Below are 16852 nucleotides of genomic sequence, written 5' to 3' on the forward strand. Positions count from 1 at the left end.
CTTCACTATTTTGAGCTGAGAACTTCATTCCATATGATGACACAATTTCCTCCAATACATTTAGCTGTTCCTGCACTTCACTTTCACAGTTTCTCTATATCAGTAGATCATCTGCAAACAATGCTGCTATCATTCTTCTCTCTCCAATGGTAATATTAGGGGGCTTTTAATGCTAAAATTTAAAATCCCATTATTTTATCAGCTAATATTAGCAACTAGTGATTATACAATTAATTACTAAAATGGTACTTAAATAACCTTTTACTGGCATTAAAATAATAAATAATGTGTTGTTTGAGACAACTCAGTGTGAATGATTATATCTAAATGAAGTAGTGCAGAAACATTATGGTAATGCCTTTTGTTTATTTATTCCAAGAGTATATTTTAGTTAGACTAAGTTGACTTGTTAATGTGAGGGATGGGCCTGCCTTACCAAGCACAGCTTCCATATGTCCAGTTTAATGTCTGTTACTTTAGCTGTAACTCTCAATCAAAACTTAATTTATTCCTGTATTTGCTTTTTATGTATACAAGTACAGAAATTTTACAGCTTTCTCACAAATAGCAGGTATTTCTTTCTTATTGTTTTCTTCTTCAGGTAGTTTATACATTTATTTTTTCATAAATGAGTTTCAATAAACTGAAGAATCTAACAGTTATAAAGTAACTAAGTCAAAACTGAAAAGAAATGGCTTCAGATATCGTGAACCAGAACTCCATTAAATTCACTTTCCTGAAATTATTCTCAAGGTTTCCATCACAGGATAGCCGAATAAGTTCAACTTTTTCCTCTCTTGTCAAATATCTCTGATCCAGAATTCTGATTTTTAGATTTTCTGGCAAATACTCCCTGAAATCTGATATTAGGTTCTCACAATGTTCAGTTATATAATTCACCACTTCAGGATGTACCAGGTGTCTGCAATTAAACTGACTGTTCAGTGCAGCACAGCATGGGCTGTTATGATATATCCTAACTAAGCAATGCGTTTGCGAATTATACCACAAAAACGATTAGTTCCAAGTCTTGCCACCAGGCAAAAATATTGTGCTGCAAGCAGTCAGAACGTACTATTTTCATAACTCTGATGTCAGAATGTTCTTCTAGTGGAATTGCATTGTGTCAGTTCCTTGGTTGTTGTAGGAACAACCACTTCATTCAGCTTATGTGACTGTTTGGTGTGGTTTTACAAGCTCCTTCATTCTTGGTCGATTTTTCTCTGAGAAGGTGACCCCTCGTAGGCCTGTTATGTGTGCAGCGACATCTGCACATTATAGGGACCTCTTTATGCAACATGTGATTTCAGCTTTATAAGTACACAACTATGACCACCATGGTTTTCAATAAAATATATCAAGTAAATAATACTACATCAGTCTTGGGACTAGTTTCAGCCACTTACTGGCCATCTTCAAACAAGTTGACTTAGGACCTCAGGCAAAGAAGTAAATCTGGAAATGATAGCCAGAATTAGGAATGGATAAACATGCAGAAAAGAAATTAAAAAGGAGAAAAGTTATTTGACACTCACCTCTATAGTGAAATGTACAGTATATAGTCATTGCTGGGACAAAACCTCCTATGTGATAATACTTTTGGAGATACACTGACCCGCAGCACATACATTATGAAGAGCGAGAATTCCTTGACAATACTCACACAATATTGCCCCTTAGATGACAGAACTTTACCGGCCAAAGTTCTAAGCTAAAATATTTCACATAGGCAATTTCATCCCAGCAGCGATGATATCCAATGTCTGATGTAGAACAAGCACTGACTTACTGGAGGAAGCAGGCAGGCCATGTAAATAAAGGAGTGGATAGGGAACAAGCACTGACTTGTAGGAAGCAGGCAGTGTAAACAAAGGAGTAGATAGGGAGAGGAGGGGGAAAAGAAGGAAGAGGTAAGGAAGGGGAGGGGTGGGGTGAAGGGAAGGGGAGAAGGAGAGAAGGGGTGTCAGGTGGGGCTGAAGGATCGGAAAAGAAAGAAAGATAGTGAATTTATAAAAGTTTGGGAAGAGTGCTTTAATTCAACAGGTAGCAATATGCCAGTGAAATGAAACATTAACAGCTATTAGATTTTAAGACTACAATATATGATAAACTCAAAGAAACTGGTTTCCAATGATTGTGAAAGTACTATTTTAATTGTTAGTGTAAGCAACTGAAGATGATCCAAGGATCAAAACTAGTATTGCAATTTAGATGCAAATAAATTTTACAACTATATAGTATTTATTAGATAGGCACACCAGAAAAAACTGTAATTGTGAGGTCATTTTTTGTTTAATATTGTGTATTTCTTACAGGTTTGTTATAGTGTTATATAATTATATCTTGAACTTGTGTGTCTGACAGACTGGAAAACTTTTAACTTACATTTAACTAAGTTGACACTGGAAAGTATGGCTTGCTTCTTAACAAATTTTCTGCAAGTCAAGTTCCACTTTTAGTGTAAGTTCTTGCTACAATTCATTCATTCATTCATTCATTCATTATATTGGGTGTACACCAAATTCAGATTTTAAAATTCCCGGACTGAGCTCGATAGCCGCAGTCGCTTAAGTGCGGCCAGTATCCAGTATTCGGGAGATAGTAGGTTCGAACCCCACTGTCGGCAGCCCTGAAAATGGTTTTCCGTGGTTTCCCATTTTCACACCAGGCAAATGCTGGGGCTGTACCTTAATTAAGTCCATGGCCGCTTCCTTCCCACTCCTAGCCCTTTCCTGTCCCATCGTTATAAGACCTATCTGTGTCGGTGCGACGTAAAGCAACTACCAAAAAAAAAATTCCCGGACATTTCCCTGTTTTCCAGACACAAAAAAAATTTTGCCTACTGACACATTACTAAAAATAAAATTTGAAATGAAGTTTCCAGCTATGACAGTAATATTGAAATACATTTTGAAAACTTAACAGGCAAAAAATAAATTTGCAATTAATGTACATATTAAATTTCAAAACTTGAAGTTGAATTTATTTTAATAACATTCTCTTTAAGATTTAAAAAATGATCACCATTAATGCTTCAGTGAGGAAATTTCTTCATCAATAGCCACCAAGGACTGTCAAGCTTCTGCATAACCCTTGTTACACATCGTTTCTAACATTTTAAGGAAGTAGAAATTAAAGAAATCTTACTTGGAACGAGTGTCAGAGGAGAGATTTTTCACTGCGATTTCTAGAAACCCACTATCCCACCCCCAGAAGTACAGTAGATTTACTTTTATAACCTAATGTCCAATTCAACCAGTTCTCATCATCCATTTCAAGTTATAAAAAAAAAAAAGAGAACATTTGAAAAGTGGAGTTAAAATTAAATTCTGTAGGTAATATCCCAGCCACAAACAAATTTTATTCTGCCTACCACAGCTACCACAACAAACTTTGTCATGTATGGCACTACTACTACCACCATTCAAAAAGGTTCACTACACTATGAAGCACCAGAGACTAGATGAGTGCTGAATTATCTTTCAAAAGAGCAAGTACTAAAACTGAGATTATATGGTCCATGCACACTGTCATGCAACACCATTCTTTATGTACCAGTGAAGCTAGTATAAGTTTGTTCCCCATAATGTTTCCAGACTCTGAAATAGCTTCAAAAGTTCAACTGCACACAACAAAAGTTGCATATACACTCACTCATGGCTCCCTATTTTCATAAACAATTTCTTGAAACATATACTATGCACACACATTTCACCGTTGGTTTTGACGAGTCACGAATAAAATTTCTCAGATGGGCCAATGGATCTTGTAGTTCATTGTTTCACTCCTGATACAAATATGGTATGCACTTCTTATTTTGATTGTCCATTTCTTAGTCACTACCTCCTCAGATTTATTAAATGTTCGTATTTTTTTGCGAACAGTGCAAGGACTCAATCTAAAAAAAAAACTCTTACAAATTTCAATGGATGGTCCAAATGTAAATAACAAATTCCTTCACGATATGAATAATTTATTAAATGATGATCCAGATGCTCCTATGGCTTGCATACTGTGCACAATCCATATAAAGTGGCAGTAAAACAAACCCAGTGGAACAAAACAGAGTTTCTTCATGCTCAATATGCAGGGGCTATTATTCCCGAACAAAAAAATTATCAAATTAATTTGCACATAAATAAAGTTTAGTTTAAAACATCTACAAATTGTATAAAATCACACATATATGCTCCAAAAGACTTACCGTGAAAATTCCAAATATTAGGATAATGTTACTAAGTAGAAGTAGTTGAGCCATGTAGAATCCCATTGCAGTTTCTACAAAGAAACAAAAATAATTACACTACAAAGGAGCGAAAAATCAAACAAGAGATAAACTTATTAGAGTTGCCCTCCAGTTTTAAACAGTGCTGAAAACAAATAAATAAGGAAGGAAACATCCTGTGCAAAAGAAACAGTACAGAAATTACAAACATGTACTGAACAACAAGCTACATCATTATATCATGCAAGGTGACGATGGCAACATATATCTAAATGCATCGGTACAGTGTGTTCAAAATATGCACCCTCACGTCTCATACACCGAATGGCCAAAAGGTCACGAATATGGGTGTCCCAATAGAAAACGCACTGTGTATGACCTCTGAGCATTGTGGCTAGCTGCGCATAGCTGAGCAGTCTGTCACAGACACCAGTATCATGACGATGACAACATCATGCGAGTTAACCAACTTTGAACGTGGGATGCTCATCAGCGCATGGGTCATAGCATTGTGGAGATTACACAAGAATTCGGGTTTCTGGTGTCAACAGTGTCAAGGTTGGATCTTCAATATTGCAGAGAGAATGTTATCACCTGCGTAAATTGCCACACGGAAGACCACAAGTGTTTAACTAACAGACACCATGTCGCCTCTGCAGAACCATACTGGGTGCTCGACGGGCTACTGTGAGTCAGATCATTGCCCAGTTGAATGCTGGGAGTCAGGAACCCATTCCTACCACGACTGTAAGGAGGTAACTGCACTGCATAGGCTTCACCAGGCGATAACCAACTCATGTACTTTTGCTGACACCTCGACACAGAGCTTAACAACGCACATGGACCCGCGAAAATTGGCAGTGGACGCTGGAACAGCGGCAGCATGTGGTATGATCCAATAAATCCCTGTTCTAGTTTTATCGAGCTGATGGGCGCGAGAGTGTGGCATATGCCTCATGAAGCTACGGATCCTGCGTGTCAACAAGGTTGCGTCCAGGCGGGAGGTGGCTCAGTTCTGGTCTGGGCGGCATTCCCGTGGTCGCAATTAGACCCCATTGTCTGGCTGCAGGGAGTGCTGACAGGTGCACATTTTATGTGGACATTCTTTCAGATCATCTGCATCCCTTTCTGGCCCTGGAGTACCCTGATGGAGATGCAATGTTTCAACAGGACAATGCACCATGTCACCGCTCTGCAGTGGCATGCAGGTGGTTAGAGGAGCACTCCAGTGAAGTTACAACCCTGGATTGGCCCTCCAGATCAGCCGATCTTAATCCAATAGAGCATTTATGGGGTGCTGTTGATGCTGGTTTATGGTCCATGAACACCGTACCAACTATACAAGACCAATTGTGGGTAGTAGTGCAAGATGTGTGGGTCCAGATCCCTCCAGAACAATTCCGACACCTTGTAGTGTCAATGCAGCTGTATTGGTGCCATTTTGAGGGCCTGCGGAGGAGCAACCCGTTATTAACATCACATCCAGTGTCTTCCCATGACTTTTAGCCACTCAGTGAACATTGTACATAATGGTCCTGTAAATTGTCTAAAGTGTTGGTGAAAATAGGTTGCCGCAAGGATGCAGAAAATGACTACAGTATCTTCTCTTAAAATTCAGGAACATTCCTAGGTGGGTAATCTAATCAGAAAATGTATTCTTTCAGCATGCCCTGAATTACGAGAGAAGATAGTAATTTTTTGTGACCTATCGGCAACCTGTGCTCAACAACATGTTTGACAATGTACGAGACCATTGCGAGGGCATGAGGGTGGAAATGTTTAACAGAGGATGTATTGACACAGATACGTGTTGCTATCTTCATCTTGCAGATTATAACTAGGGCTCAGAATTTAAGGGAAAAAAACTTTTTTTATTTTTTTTCCCCGAGTGTCCAAAGACAAGGCCTATGTGGGTCAATTGTAGGCCAGAAAATGGTGGATTTTATTTGTCCTCTTTTGCCTTTCTCAGAGTATTTGGCTTATTGGTGCTTTCGCGGTCTCTTTTTAGGTCTGAACTGTTTTTTTTTGCAACTTCACCTTTTTGCGACTACATTTTTACTGCTCATTCTCAATTCAAATCATCGTTAGTTCATCCATCACCGCGCTTAAACCTCTTTTCTCTAACAAATATATATATTTGAACCATATCTGACTAAAGGAGAAAATGAAATGCTTGAAGTGCTTGAAAAAAAAAAAACGGTGTAGCAAATTACATGCAACCATGACGTATTTTGATGTTCGCAGCATGTTTGTAATTTCAGTAATGTTTGGTTTACTACATACTGTATTTTATTCTAGATGTAAGAAAATATAGGGAATTGAAGTAGATGCAGAGTTATAAAAATATCACCTTGGTAAATTCTATAACAATCACAGCTGCTCAAGGTGACACGACACTGCTTCAACACTTACTTGTATTTCCTCAAGATTTCAGTTTAACATTTAAGCTTTAAACATGACTTGTTGTGCAGTCTATGCTTGAGTGGAGACAAATTAGGGCTTCAATAAGATAAGTTCTAGATTTTGAGTTCATAAGTATTCAAAGAGAAATAAACACAAATGTTTATACTTCTCTAAATATTTAAATGTGATTTGATAATAAATAAATAATAATCATAATAATAATCATAATAATAATAATAATAATAATAATAATAATAATAATAATAATAATCATATGGCCTCAGCTACCGTTTGCAGACATTTCGATTTGACGCCATCTGGCTGTCTGCTCGTCAATTTCAACGTTCCGGTTTACTCTGTCTGCCATCTAGCGGACCTAGAGTAAACCGGATCTCTCTTGGGCGTCTATGGCTGAGATTTAATTAATTTTGTCGGGTAAATACCAAATGTATCACCAGAGATCTTTTACATGCTGACATCGTACGGCATGGAGTGCCGAATGGACTTTTTTCCGCCCTTCAAAAATCCGACTACCTCTGCCGGGTTTGAGCCCGCTATCTTGGGATCCGGAGGCCGACACTCTACCACGGACACACAGAGGCAACTATGTGATTTGATAGAATCTGTTGATGCTCTTTCAAGAATGAAACATGTCGTTCTATTTTAATTGAGTTGTTTCGTTTCCAAGTAAAATAATCTTATCATATGTTCTTTTTCAAATTGTTCATAAATTTATTTATTTCTCTTAATCTGTTTACCCTCCAGGGTTGGTTTTCGCCTCGGACTCGGCGAGGGATCCCACCTCTACCGCCTCAAGGGCAGTGACATATGGCTAAATGGTTAGCGTGCAGGCCTTTGGTCACAGGGGTCCCGGATTCTATTCCCGGCAGGATTGGCAATTGTAACCATCATTGGTTAATTTCTCTGGCATGGGGGCTGGGTGTATGTACCAATATAAATGGTACAGTATTGGGCATTATGAATTTTCCAGCTAACTCATTCCTGGTTGCCAGCGTTTCGCCCCCGTGTGCTAGGCTGGGCTCATCAGTTGGTACCTAGCACACCTACCAAGATGCATGTCTAGTGCATACCATGGAGGCCACCGCATAAGCTAACTGGAGCTACCGGCAGTGCCAATGCACTATGAGAGACTTCATCTCATTACCAAAAATTGATGCCTACTTGGCCATCAGATGATATAGATGTTGATTCCCATACAGAATCTGAAATATTTGTACCGAATTAGTAAATTTATAATACCAATACCATCCCTTCTCCCCTTCCAACATTTGATCTCCTCCGTCTCCTCATCGCTTCCCTTCACCATCTAACTGCTTCCCTCCATCTTCTTACCTTGCACCTCTACCCCGGCACTTCCTTCAAACTTCAATTCCTCCCTTACATCTCTCTTGTTTCACATCCATCTTTATAACACATGTATTTGTAATCACATCATTGTATTTATCATACTCAATAAAGCACCTTAGAATGAAAACTTGTTCGAATGAACGAGCCTCCATGGCATGCACTAGCCTTGCGTCTTTGTGGGTGTGCTAAGTACCAACTGATGAGCCCAATTTAGCACACAGGGGCGAAACACAGGCAACCAAGAATGAGTTAGCTGGAAAATTTATAATGTCCAATAACGGACCATTATATTGGTGTTATAACTGGTATGTTCCGAGCTGTCAGCAGAGAGATGGCGTGGAATGACATTGGTAGACGAATAAGTTTGAGTGGCGTATTTAAAAGTAGGAAAGATCACAATATAAAGATAAAGTTGGAATTCAAGAGGACAAACTCGGGCAAATATTCATTTATAGGAAGGGGAGTTAGGGACTGGAATAATTTACCAAGGGAGATATTCAATAAATTTCCAATTTCTTTGAAATCATTTAAGAAAAGGCTAGGAAAGCTACAGATAGGAAATATGCCAATGCAAATGCCCTAAATGCCGATCAGTATTGATTGATTGATTACATACTTGAGTCGATAATGCTTTTGTAAGCCACTGCCCGTGTGAACGCGGTGTAGTTAACTTGCCTAAGACATCAAACATCTCACGATTCGGTCATGAAGGAATCAAACTTACTTGATTTTCAGTCGTCAACCACCTGGGTTTGGTGAAGCAAGATGTCTAGCAAGCTTGTTTTTAGATTTAGTGACAATGACACTATACGATTTTTAAAACTACAGTATACCAAAAGGAAACTTTTCTGTACAATCCAACATTAGAAGAGCATCGAGATCATGATAAGCGGGCAGCAGTGGCTAAATGAATATCTAACACCCTAAGCATACCAGCATTCGGACCAAAGGATGTGATAGTAAAATATAAAAAATTGAGAAGTTCTTTTAGTCAGGAATTAAAGAAAATTTCTGATAGTGAGAGGTTAGGAAAGTCCACCGATGAAATCTACAACCTAAAGTTGCTTGATTTATGAAAACAAACTCTCTTCATTCGACGTTATGTTCAACTGACGCAAAGTTCCTGGTGATTATTGACATACAGGTCAGGTGAGACAGAAAAACATAGCACATCTGCTGGAATATCACTTTTACAATTTGCCAATGTCAAGTTTTTCTTCAGGACATAATTCCTTCTATCCATAGCTACATTAATATTCTTCTATAACATCGTCATTCACCACCATTACTTCATGACAGATGTTCTCCAGTAAATTGTTTAAGCCACAGCTGCTCATGGTGACACTGGTTCAACACCTGTATTTCCTCAAGACATCGGCTGTACACTTTAACTTTTTTTTTTTTTTTTTGCTAGGGGCTTTACATCGCACCGACACAGGTAGGTCTTATGGCGACGATGGGATAGGAAAGGCCTAGGAGTTGGAAGGAAGCGGCCGTGGCCTTAATTGAGGTACAGCCCCAGCATTTGCCTGGTGTGAAAATGGGAAACCACGGAAAACCATTTTCAGGGCTTCCGATAGTGGGATTCGAACCTACTATCTCCCGGATGCAAGCTCACAGCCGCGCGCCTCTACACGCACGGCCAACTCGCCCGGTACTTTAACTTTTAACATGTTTCTTGTCATTTTATGTGCTTCTTGTGACAATGTTATATTTTACAGTGCCATCTTTTTTTCACTGCACCTAAGACAATGGACAGATTTTTTTGGTCAAAATTTCAATTTCAATGCAACACAGTGTATTTTTTTAAACTCATATGTGTATATTTTTATTATTGATGTTGTATATAGCTGAAAATATCCCAAAAAAGAGGGATGAAACATCTCCTACATTTTAACATGACTTGTTATCCTTGGTGATTTAATGAATATCACAAATGTTATTGAAAAGGTGGATTTAATACAACTCTTATGAAGTGATTTGTCAATGTCAGTATGGAATTCGTTATGAAGTTTATTATGAAAAAAAAAAAACCCTACTGATAAAGCATGATGCAGTCATAACAGTGCAAGGGATTAAGATTGTCCCCAGTCATTGATGATGATGATGATGATGATGATGTGCCTAACATCTAACGTCATCGGTCACGGTCCCCAGTCATTGAGGATGGTGCTTTTATTTATTTGCATGTGGTTTTCTTCTTTTTTATTTAATAACCTTCTAAAATGTTAAAAGGGTGTTCTTTATGGCTAACATGGAGAATTTCCATGTTTGTGTTGACATCTAAGTATTCATGCCTGTGTCTATGGTATGAGCATTATAACCTCGTAACAGACAAACCAGCATTATCCATTGGTCAAAATTGGAAACAGTTATGCAACCAACCCCAAGCTATCATTCATATTGATTTGTACTGACAAGCTGTGAGGCTCAAACCTGATTGCCAAAACTCTTATTTCTATTCACAGCATGGTGAAGCCCAATATTATCTCTGGGTTTTCAACTTTCTTAAAGAAGTTTCTCCTTTATTTTGGGATAGAAAATCATTGCACAATTTCCTGTAATTTGAAAGTAAAATGTTATACAAAATACTAGTGTTTATAATTTCCAAGACAGAGATTCCAAGATACAGGTCTTCTGTAAAGTTTCACCGAATTCTGTGTATAAGTTTTAGCACCGGGTGAGTTGGCCGTGCAGTTAGGGTCGTGCAGCTGTGAGCTTGCATCCAGGAGGTAGTGGGTTCGAACCCCATTCTCAGCAGCTCTGAAGATGGTTTTCCGTGGTTTCCCATTTTCACACCAGGCAAATGCTGAGGCTGTACCTTAATTAAGGCCACGGCCGCTTCCTTCCCACTCCTAGTCCTTTCCTGTCCCATCGTCACCATTAGACCTATCTGTGTCGGTGCGACATAAGGCAAATAGCAAAAAAATAGCAATAAGTTTTAGCACTATTAATCTGTACATTTCGTACTGTTTACCACAGTCTCAAAGAAACCATTTCTAGTCTTGCTCGAAACGGGCATGTTCATGATCTGAAGTATGACCTTTCCTACATTCAATACTTTATCAATTGGAACTGGTAACACCCCTCCACCTTTAGATACCCATCACTCATACTTTCTCCAGCCACCAACAGTATACAATAATCACATGCCAACCTTGCAGATATTTTGAAAGCAGCGTAGCTACAAACATAAAGAAGCACCGAACCATCAATTTCTTCTTCATTCACCATGTTGCGAAGAATGTCTTGAAACTGTTCCAGTTCTCTGACTGAGCAAGATGGATTTCCTTTGCTCGAGTCTTCAGACATCAAATCCAGGGGTTGAAAATTCAGGTTTATCAATGCCATATTTTACAAATATTTTGCACTACATTTTTCATTCCAATTTTTATTTCTGCATCCATCATCTTACCAACACTAATGATGTAATTTACATCGGTAACTTGTCTGTAAGCACTGAATCTCTCTTTTAATTTATCAGTTTGGAATTTAGCAGGCAGCACATATTTTAAACATTCAATTTCCCAACAAAACTGTATAACTCTCATAAGCATTTTTGTATTTCTGATGTGAGCTTTTCCCAAGTCAGAGGTTAATGCTTCACAGGCAGCAATGTTTTATGGCCATGTGCGATTTTGGAAAAAAGTAAACTGATGTAAGTACTACTAAGACTAACCTAAATTATGCATCTGTATAGAAAAACAAAATATACCTGGGTTCTCACTGAATTCTAGCTCTGGTGTGCACCAGGAACAAAGTTTTATTAATATGCACTAATTTATTACTGCAAAAGCAGCACAAGTATCACTGAAGAGTTTTACAAGGTCACATCATAATCTATGAAGTCATTACTGTAAGTTTATTACTGTAATTATAGTTTACTGAATAAATACCACAAGAGAGACCCAGATCAACAACAATAATAATAATTATAATACAAAGCTAGTTGGCCATGCGGTTTGGTTCGTGCAGCTATGAGCTTGTATTCAGGAGCCAGTGGGTTCGAACCCCAACTGTAGGCAGCCCTGAAGATGGTTTTCCATTTTCACACCAGACAAATGCTCGTGCTGTACCTTAATTAAGAGCACAGCTGCTTCCTTCCAAGTCCTAGCCCTCTATCCCATCACCACCGTAAGACCTATCTGTGTCAGTGCAACATAAAATAAATTTTACGTAATAATAATAACAATAACAATAATAATAATGATAATAATTGTACCAGAGGAACACCTACCCCGTGCATTTAAATTTAGCGCCTTGTAGAAGGGCACCTATACCAGGAAATCTGAAAGATTCAGAAATAGTTTGATCATTTCTCAACAAATGTCGCTACTATCAACTTATGTGCTCACACGCACACGAGATGCTGTCAGTTGGTACAATTATTTTATTCACATCTATTTACAAATTAAACACACACACAAAACCTTAATCACTGCTGTCACAAACAAAACACTCACATCACAAGCCACCATTTTAAAACAATTGACTGTCACTCCAATATGGAGACTGAAACCACTGCATGTCACGAGGTCACAAGTATATTCTTGCTATGCCATAACTCTACTGAACAATAACTCTTCAACCAATAACTCTTCTGACCAATGCCTCTTCTGTCACCGTCAAGACCGTCTCCTTATATATGGCCTGGCAGCGCTTCCAGAAAGATATGTTACCAAAACAAAATAATCTTCTCTAAAATTTGTGAGTGCGTAATGCATAGATTATAATGTACAGAATATTCTCCATCGTTCTTGTCTACCTATACTATGCTGGAAGTTACAGTGTGTTTCACAATTACGGATTACAAATTATATATACAGGTAAGAATAAATTATATAATATTAATTTACAGATATTTACATTAACTGACCTCATATGAATATTTATATAGCCTACAACACGTTTCATGACATAACCTCACAAACAACGCAATCGTATCATAATAATAATAATAATAATAATAATAATAATAATAATAATAATAATAATAATAAATCAAGCTCGTTCTTGCATTATTTACCCATGGGTGAGTGAATATTGTTTTCAAGTTATATCCATTTATCACACTTGCGTCAAGTCTCATAATTATGTACCCAGTCTGGTTGAAAGCTGTGCTAGACCATGTCTCTCTCTCTCTCTACATCCATAATCTCTGTCAATGTGGACGTTTTCATTTTCACCCATTCTCCCCCTCACCCCCAATGCCAATGGGGGCTGAACTTGGACTTGAGTGCCAACTGGAGTATCACTACTCATCCCAGCGATGCAAAAGCTATGGATTCAACCTTAATAACGGTTGTTTTTCACTATTTTTGCATGTCACCCCATATCCATCCCCACCTCTAGGGGAGTCTTACTCCTACAGTAATTTTTCCAGATAGTAAGATGTGTGTGTCAAGTTTGGTTGAGAGATATGCTGGAAAACACACACACACACACACACACACACACACACACTCTCTCTCTCTCTCTCTCTCTTTCTTTCTCATCCCATTTTTGGGCTTAAATAACATCCGGAGTGTCACTATTCATTTCAGCGACCCTGAAAACTAAGCATTTGACAATATTATATTTACATGTCACTCCCTCCCCACTCTTACGACTACGGTGAGAATTTTTGGATGAAGATTAGTCTAGATAAATGTAACATAAGTTTATGATACAAAGCAAAAGAAAAAAAATAAGAAGAAGAGGTAGTTCAACATTGATCTTGGTTAATTTGAACATTTTCTTTTTCTCCCCTTCTCAACCCCATGCTGAGGGAGGCTGAACTTTGGTCCACAGTTTTTGGGCTTGCTAGGCCGATTGTTGACAGTCCCAGTGACAGTTTGAATAGTGTACATTATATCTAGTGTGCAACACATAAATGCATACAGTTACCACCTGAATTTATTATTTATTTGAAAGAGTCAACTACTTCCTCGACAATCAATCACATTCAATCAATCACTACTGATCTACATTTAGAGCAGTCACCCAGGTGGCAGATTCCCTATCTGTTGTTTTTCTAGCCTTTTCTTAAATGATTGCAAAGAAATTGGAAATTTATTGAACATCTCCCTTGGTAAGTTATTCCAATCCCTAACTCCCCTTCCTATAAACAAATATTGGCCCCAATTTGTCCTCTTGAATTCCAACTTTATCTTCATATTGTGATCTTTCCTACTTTTAAAGACACCATCCAAACTTATTCGTCTACTTATGTCCTCCCACGCCATCTCTCCACTGACAGCTCAGAACATACTATTTAGTTGAGCAGCTCGTCTCCTTTCTCCCAAGTCTTCCCAGCCCAAACTCTGCAACATTTTTGTAACGCTAATCTTTTGTCAGAAATCGCCCAGAGCAAATCGAGCTGCTTTTCTTTTGATGTTTTCCAGTTTCTGAATCAAGTAATCCTGGTAAGGGTCCCATACACTGGAACCATACTCTAGCTGGGTCTCACCAGCGACAAATATGCTCCCTCCTTTACATCCTTACTACAACCCCTAAATACTCTCATAACCATGTGCAGAGATCTGTACCCTTTATTTACAATCATATTTATGTGATTACCCCAATGAAGATCTTTCCTTATATTAATACATAGGTATTTACAATGATCCCCAAAGGGAACTTTCACCCCATCAACGCAGTTAATTAAAACCCAGAGGACTTTTCCTATTTGTGAAACTCACAACCTGACTTTTATCCCTGTTTATCATCATACCATTGGCTACTGTCTATCTCACAACATTCATCATCATCATCATCATCATTTCCCTTTATCCAGCTGTAGCCGGGTAGGGGCAAATATGGTTCCTCTCCACTTTCTTCGGTCTTTCCACCACTCCTCTTCCAACACTGTGTCCCAGTCCAGGTTTCTTTCTATAATGCTGCGTTGGATGGTATCCTTCCATCTCAATCGTGGTCGTCCACGGCCTCTCCTTCCTTGAATTTGCATTTCCATCAGCTTTTTTGGCATTCTTTCGTCGCTCATTCGCTTTATGTGCCCAAACCATCTTAGTCGGCTCTTCTCTATTCTATCATTCATTTTTTCCACTCCAATTTCTTCCCGGATTTTCTCATTCCTTATTTTGTCTCTTCTACTCTTCTGTATCATACTCCTCAAGAATTTCATTTCGGCTGCCTGTATTCGACTCTCATCCTTCTTTGTCATTGTCCAAGTTTCTGCTCCGTAAGTTATTGAGGTCATTTTGCAGTTTCTCACAATCTTGTAACTTATTTATTACTCTGTACAGAATAAGTTCATCTGTGAAAAGCCTTATCTCTGATTCCACTTCTTTACACATATCATTAATATAGATAAGAAAACATAAAGGTCCAATAATACTGCCTTGAGGAATTCCCCTCTTAATTTTTACAGGGACAGATAAAGCTTCACCTACTCTAATTCTCCAAGTTCTATTTTTTAGAAACAGAGCCACCCATTCAGTAACTCTTTTGTCAAGTCCAATTGCACTCATTTTTGCCAGTAGTCTCCCATGATCTACCCTATCAAATGCCTTAGACAGGTCAATCACGATAAAGTCCAATTGACCTCCTGAATCCAGGATATCTGCTATATCTTGCTGGAATCCTACAAGTCGGGCTGCAGTGGAATAACCTTTCCTAAACCCAAACTGCCTTCTATCAAACCAGTTATTAATTTTGCAAACATGTCTTACATATTCAGAAAGAATGCTTTCCCAAAGCTTACACACAATGCATGTCAAACTGACTGGCCTGTAATTTTCAGCTTTATGTCTATCACCCTTTCCTTTATATACAGGGGTACTATAGCAACTCTCCATTCATTTGGTAAAGTTCCTTCATGCAAACAATAATCAAACAAGTACTTCAGATATGGTACTATATCCCAACCCATTGTATAGGCTGCTTCACAGACAAAGTTTAATGCAAAACAAACTAACCTAAAACTTAAAATTAAAAGAGGTAGTTGTCAATTTCAATACCTAAGAAATACAGTGTCGGAGGAAGGGAGATTAAAGACAAATACAAGAATATAATGAGAAATTAAATTAGGTTTAGGACCAACTCAGACATAATTTGAACAAAAATTATAAAAGAGCAAGGCAGGACAGGATGAATTTAACAAAGCTGTTATGGTTTATTCACATGATAAGAAAGCTAGAGGAAAGGGAAAAACAAAGCATTTATGGAAACAAAAGAACAGAAGGGCAGAGAGAGAGAGCTAGAACTATATGGAAAGACAATGTGAAAGAGTGCACTAAAAGACAAGGAATCAATTTCGGCAGAGTGTTACGAGAAGGGGAAGAAGGAAGAGCTTACCCATGTTATGGTATCTGTCCTGTGCATATCCACACATAGTCACAGCAAATGCCTGGAATGAAAATAAAATTCATAGGGCAATTGTAACCCAATATGTCGATAACAAATATATTTTACTGAAGAAGAAAGATAAAAATGTTATCTCTGCACTCACAAATGAATGTAACTGCAGAAGTTAAAACAACAGAACCAATAAGCTTCATGTTTTACATGAATTTTATTATGTCCAGCTCCTTGACTGAATGGCAAGCTTATAAATCTCAGTTTGTCCCCTATTGGCTCAACACAATTAAGGTTAAGTTATAAGGAGTTTCCCATCTTCCAATACTTGTCAATTTCTTATAATGGTTTTATTATTTACATGATATAATCCAGCTTAATCTCTAGGTGTATGCTAAATAGGACATGTGTTTTTATTGTCTTGCCATTTTGTCAAATCTTTTAGCTGAAGATGTTCCATAATCTAGCATACACCTAGAGATTAAGGTGGATTATATCATGTAAATAATAAAACCATAATAAGAAATTAACAAGTATTGGAAGGTGGGAATCTCCTTATAA

General features: G+C 38.0%; 1 protein-coding gene across 1 annotated transcript in view; it reads right to left on the bottom strand.

The window, feature by feature from the left end:
• Positions 1-16852, bottom strand: part of LOC136877537 (uncharacterized) — a 49187-nt gene that overhangs the window by 16312 nt on the left and 16023 nt on the right. The window contains exons 2-3 of the mRNA XM_067151659.2: positions 16292-16343; positions 4205-4278 (exon numbers count right to left, since the gene is read on the bottom strand). Coding sequence (XP_067007760.2) covers positions 4205-4278; positions 16292-16343 — 126 coding nt within the window. The remainder of the gene's footprint in view (positions 1-4204; positions 4279-16291; positions 16344-16852) is intronic.

The sequence above is a fragment of the Anabrus simplex genome, chromosome 7 (genome assembly GCF_040414725.1).
Source record: "Anabrus simplex isolate iqAnaSimp1 chromosome 7, ASM4041472v1, whole genome shotgun sequence".
Taxonomy (NCBI): domain Eukaryota; kingdom Metazoa; phylum Arthropoda; class Insecta; order Orthoptera; family Tettigoniidae; genus Anabrus; species Anabrus simplex.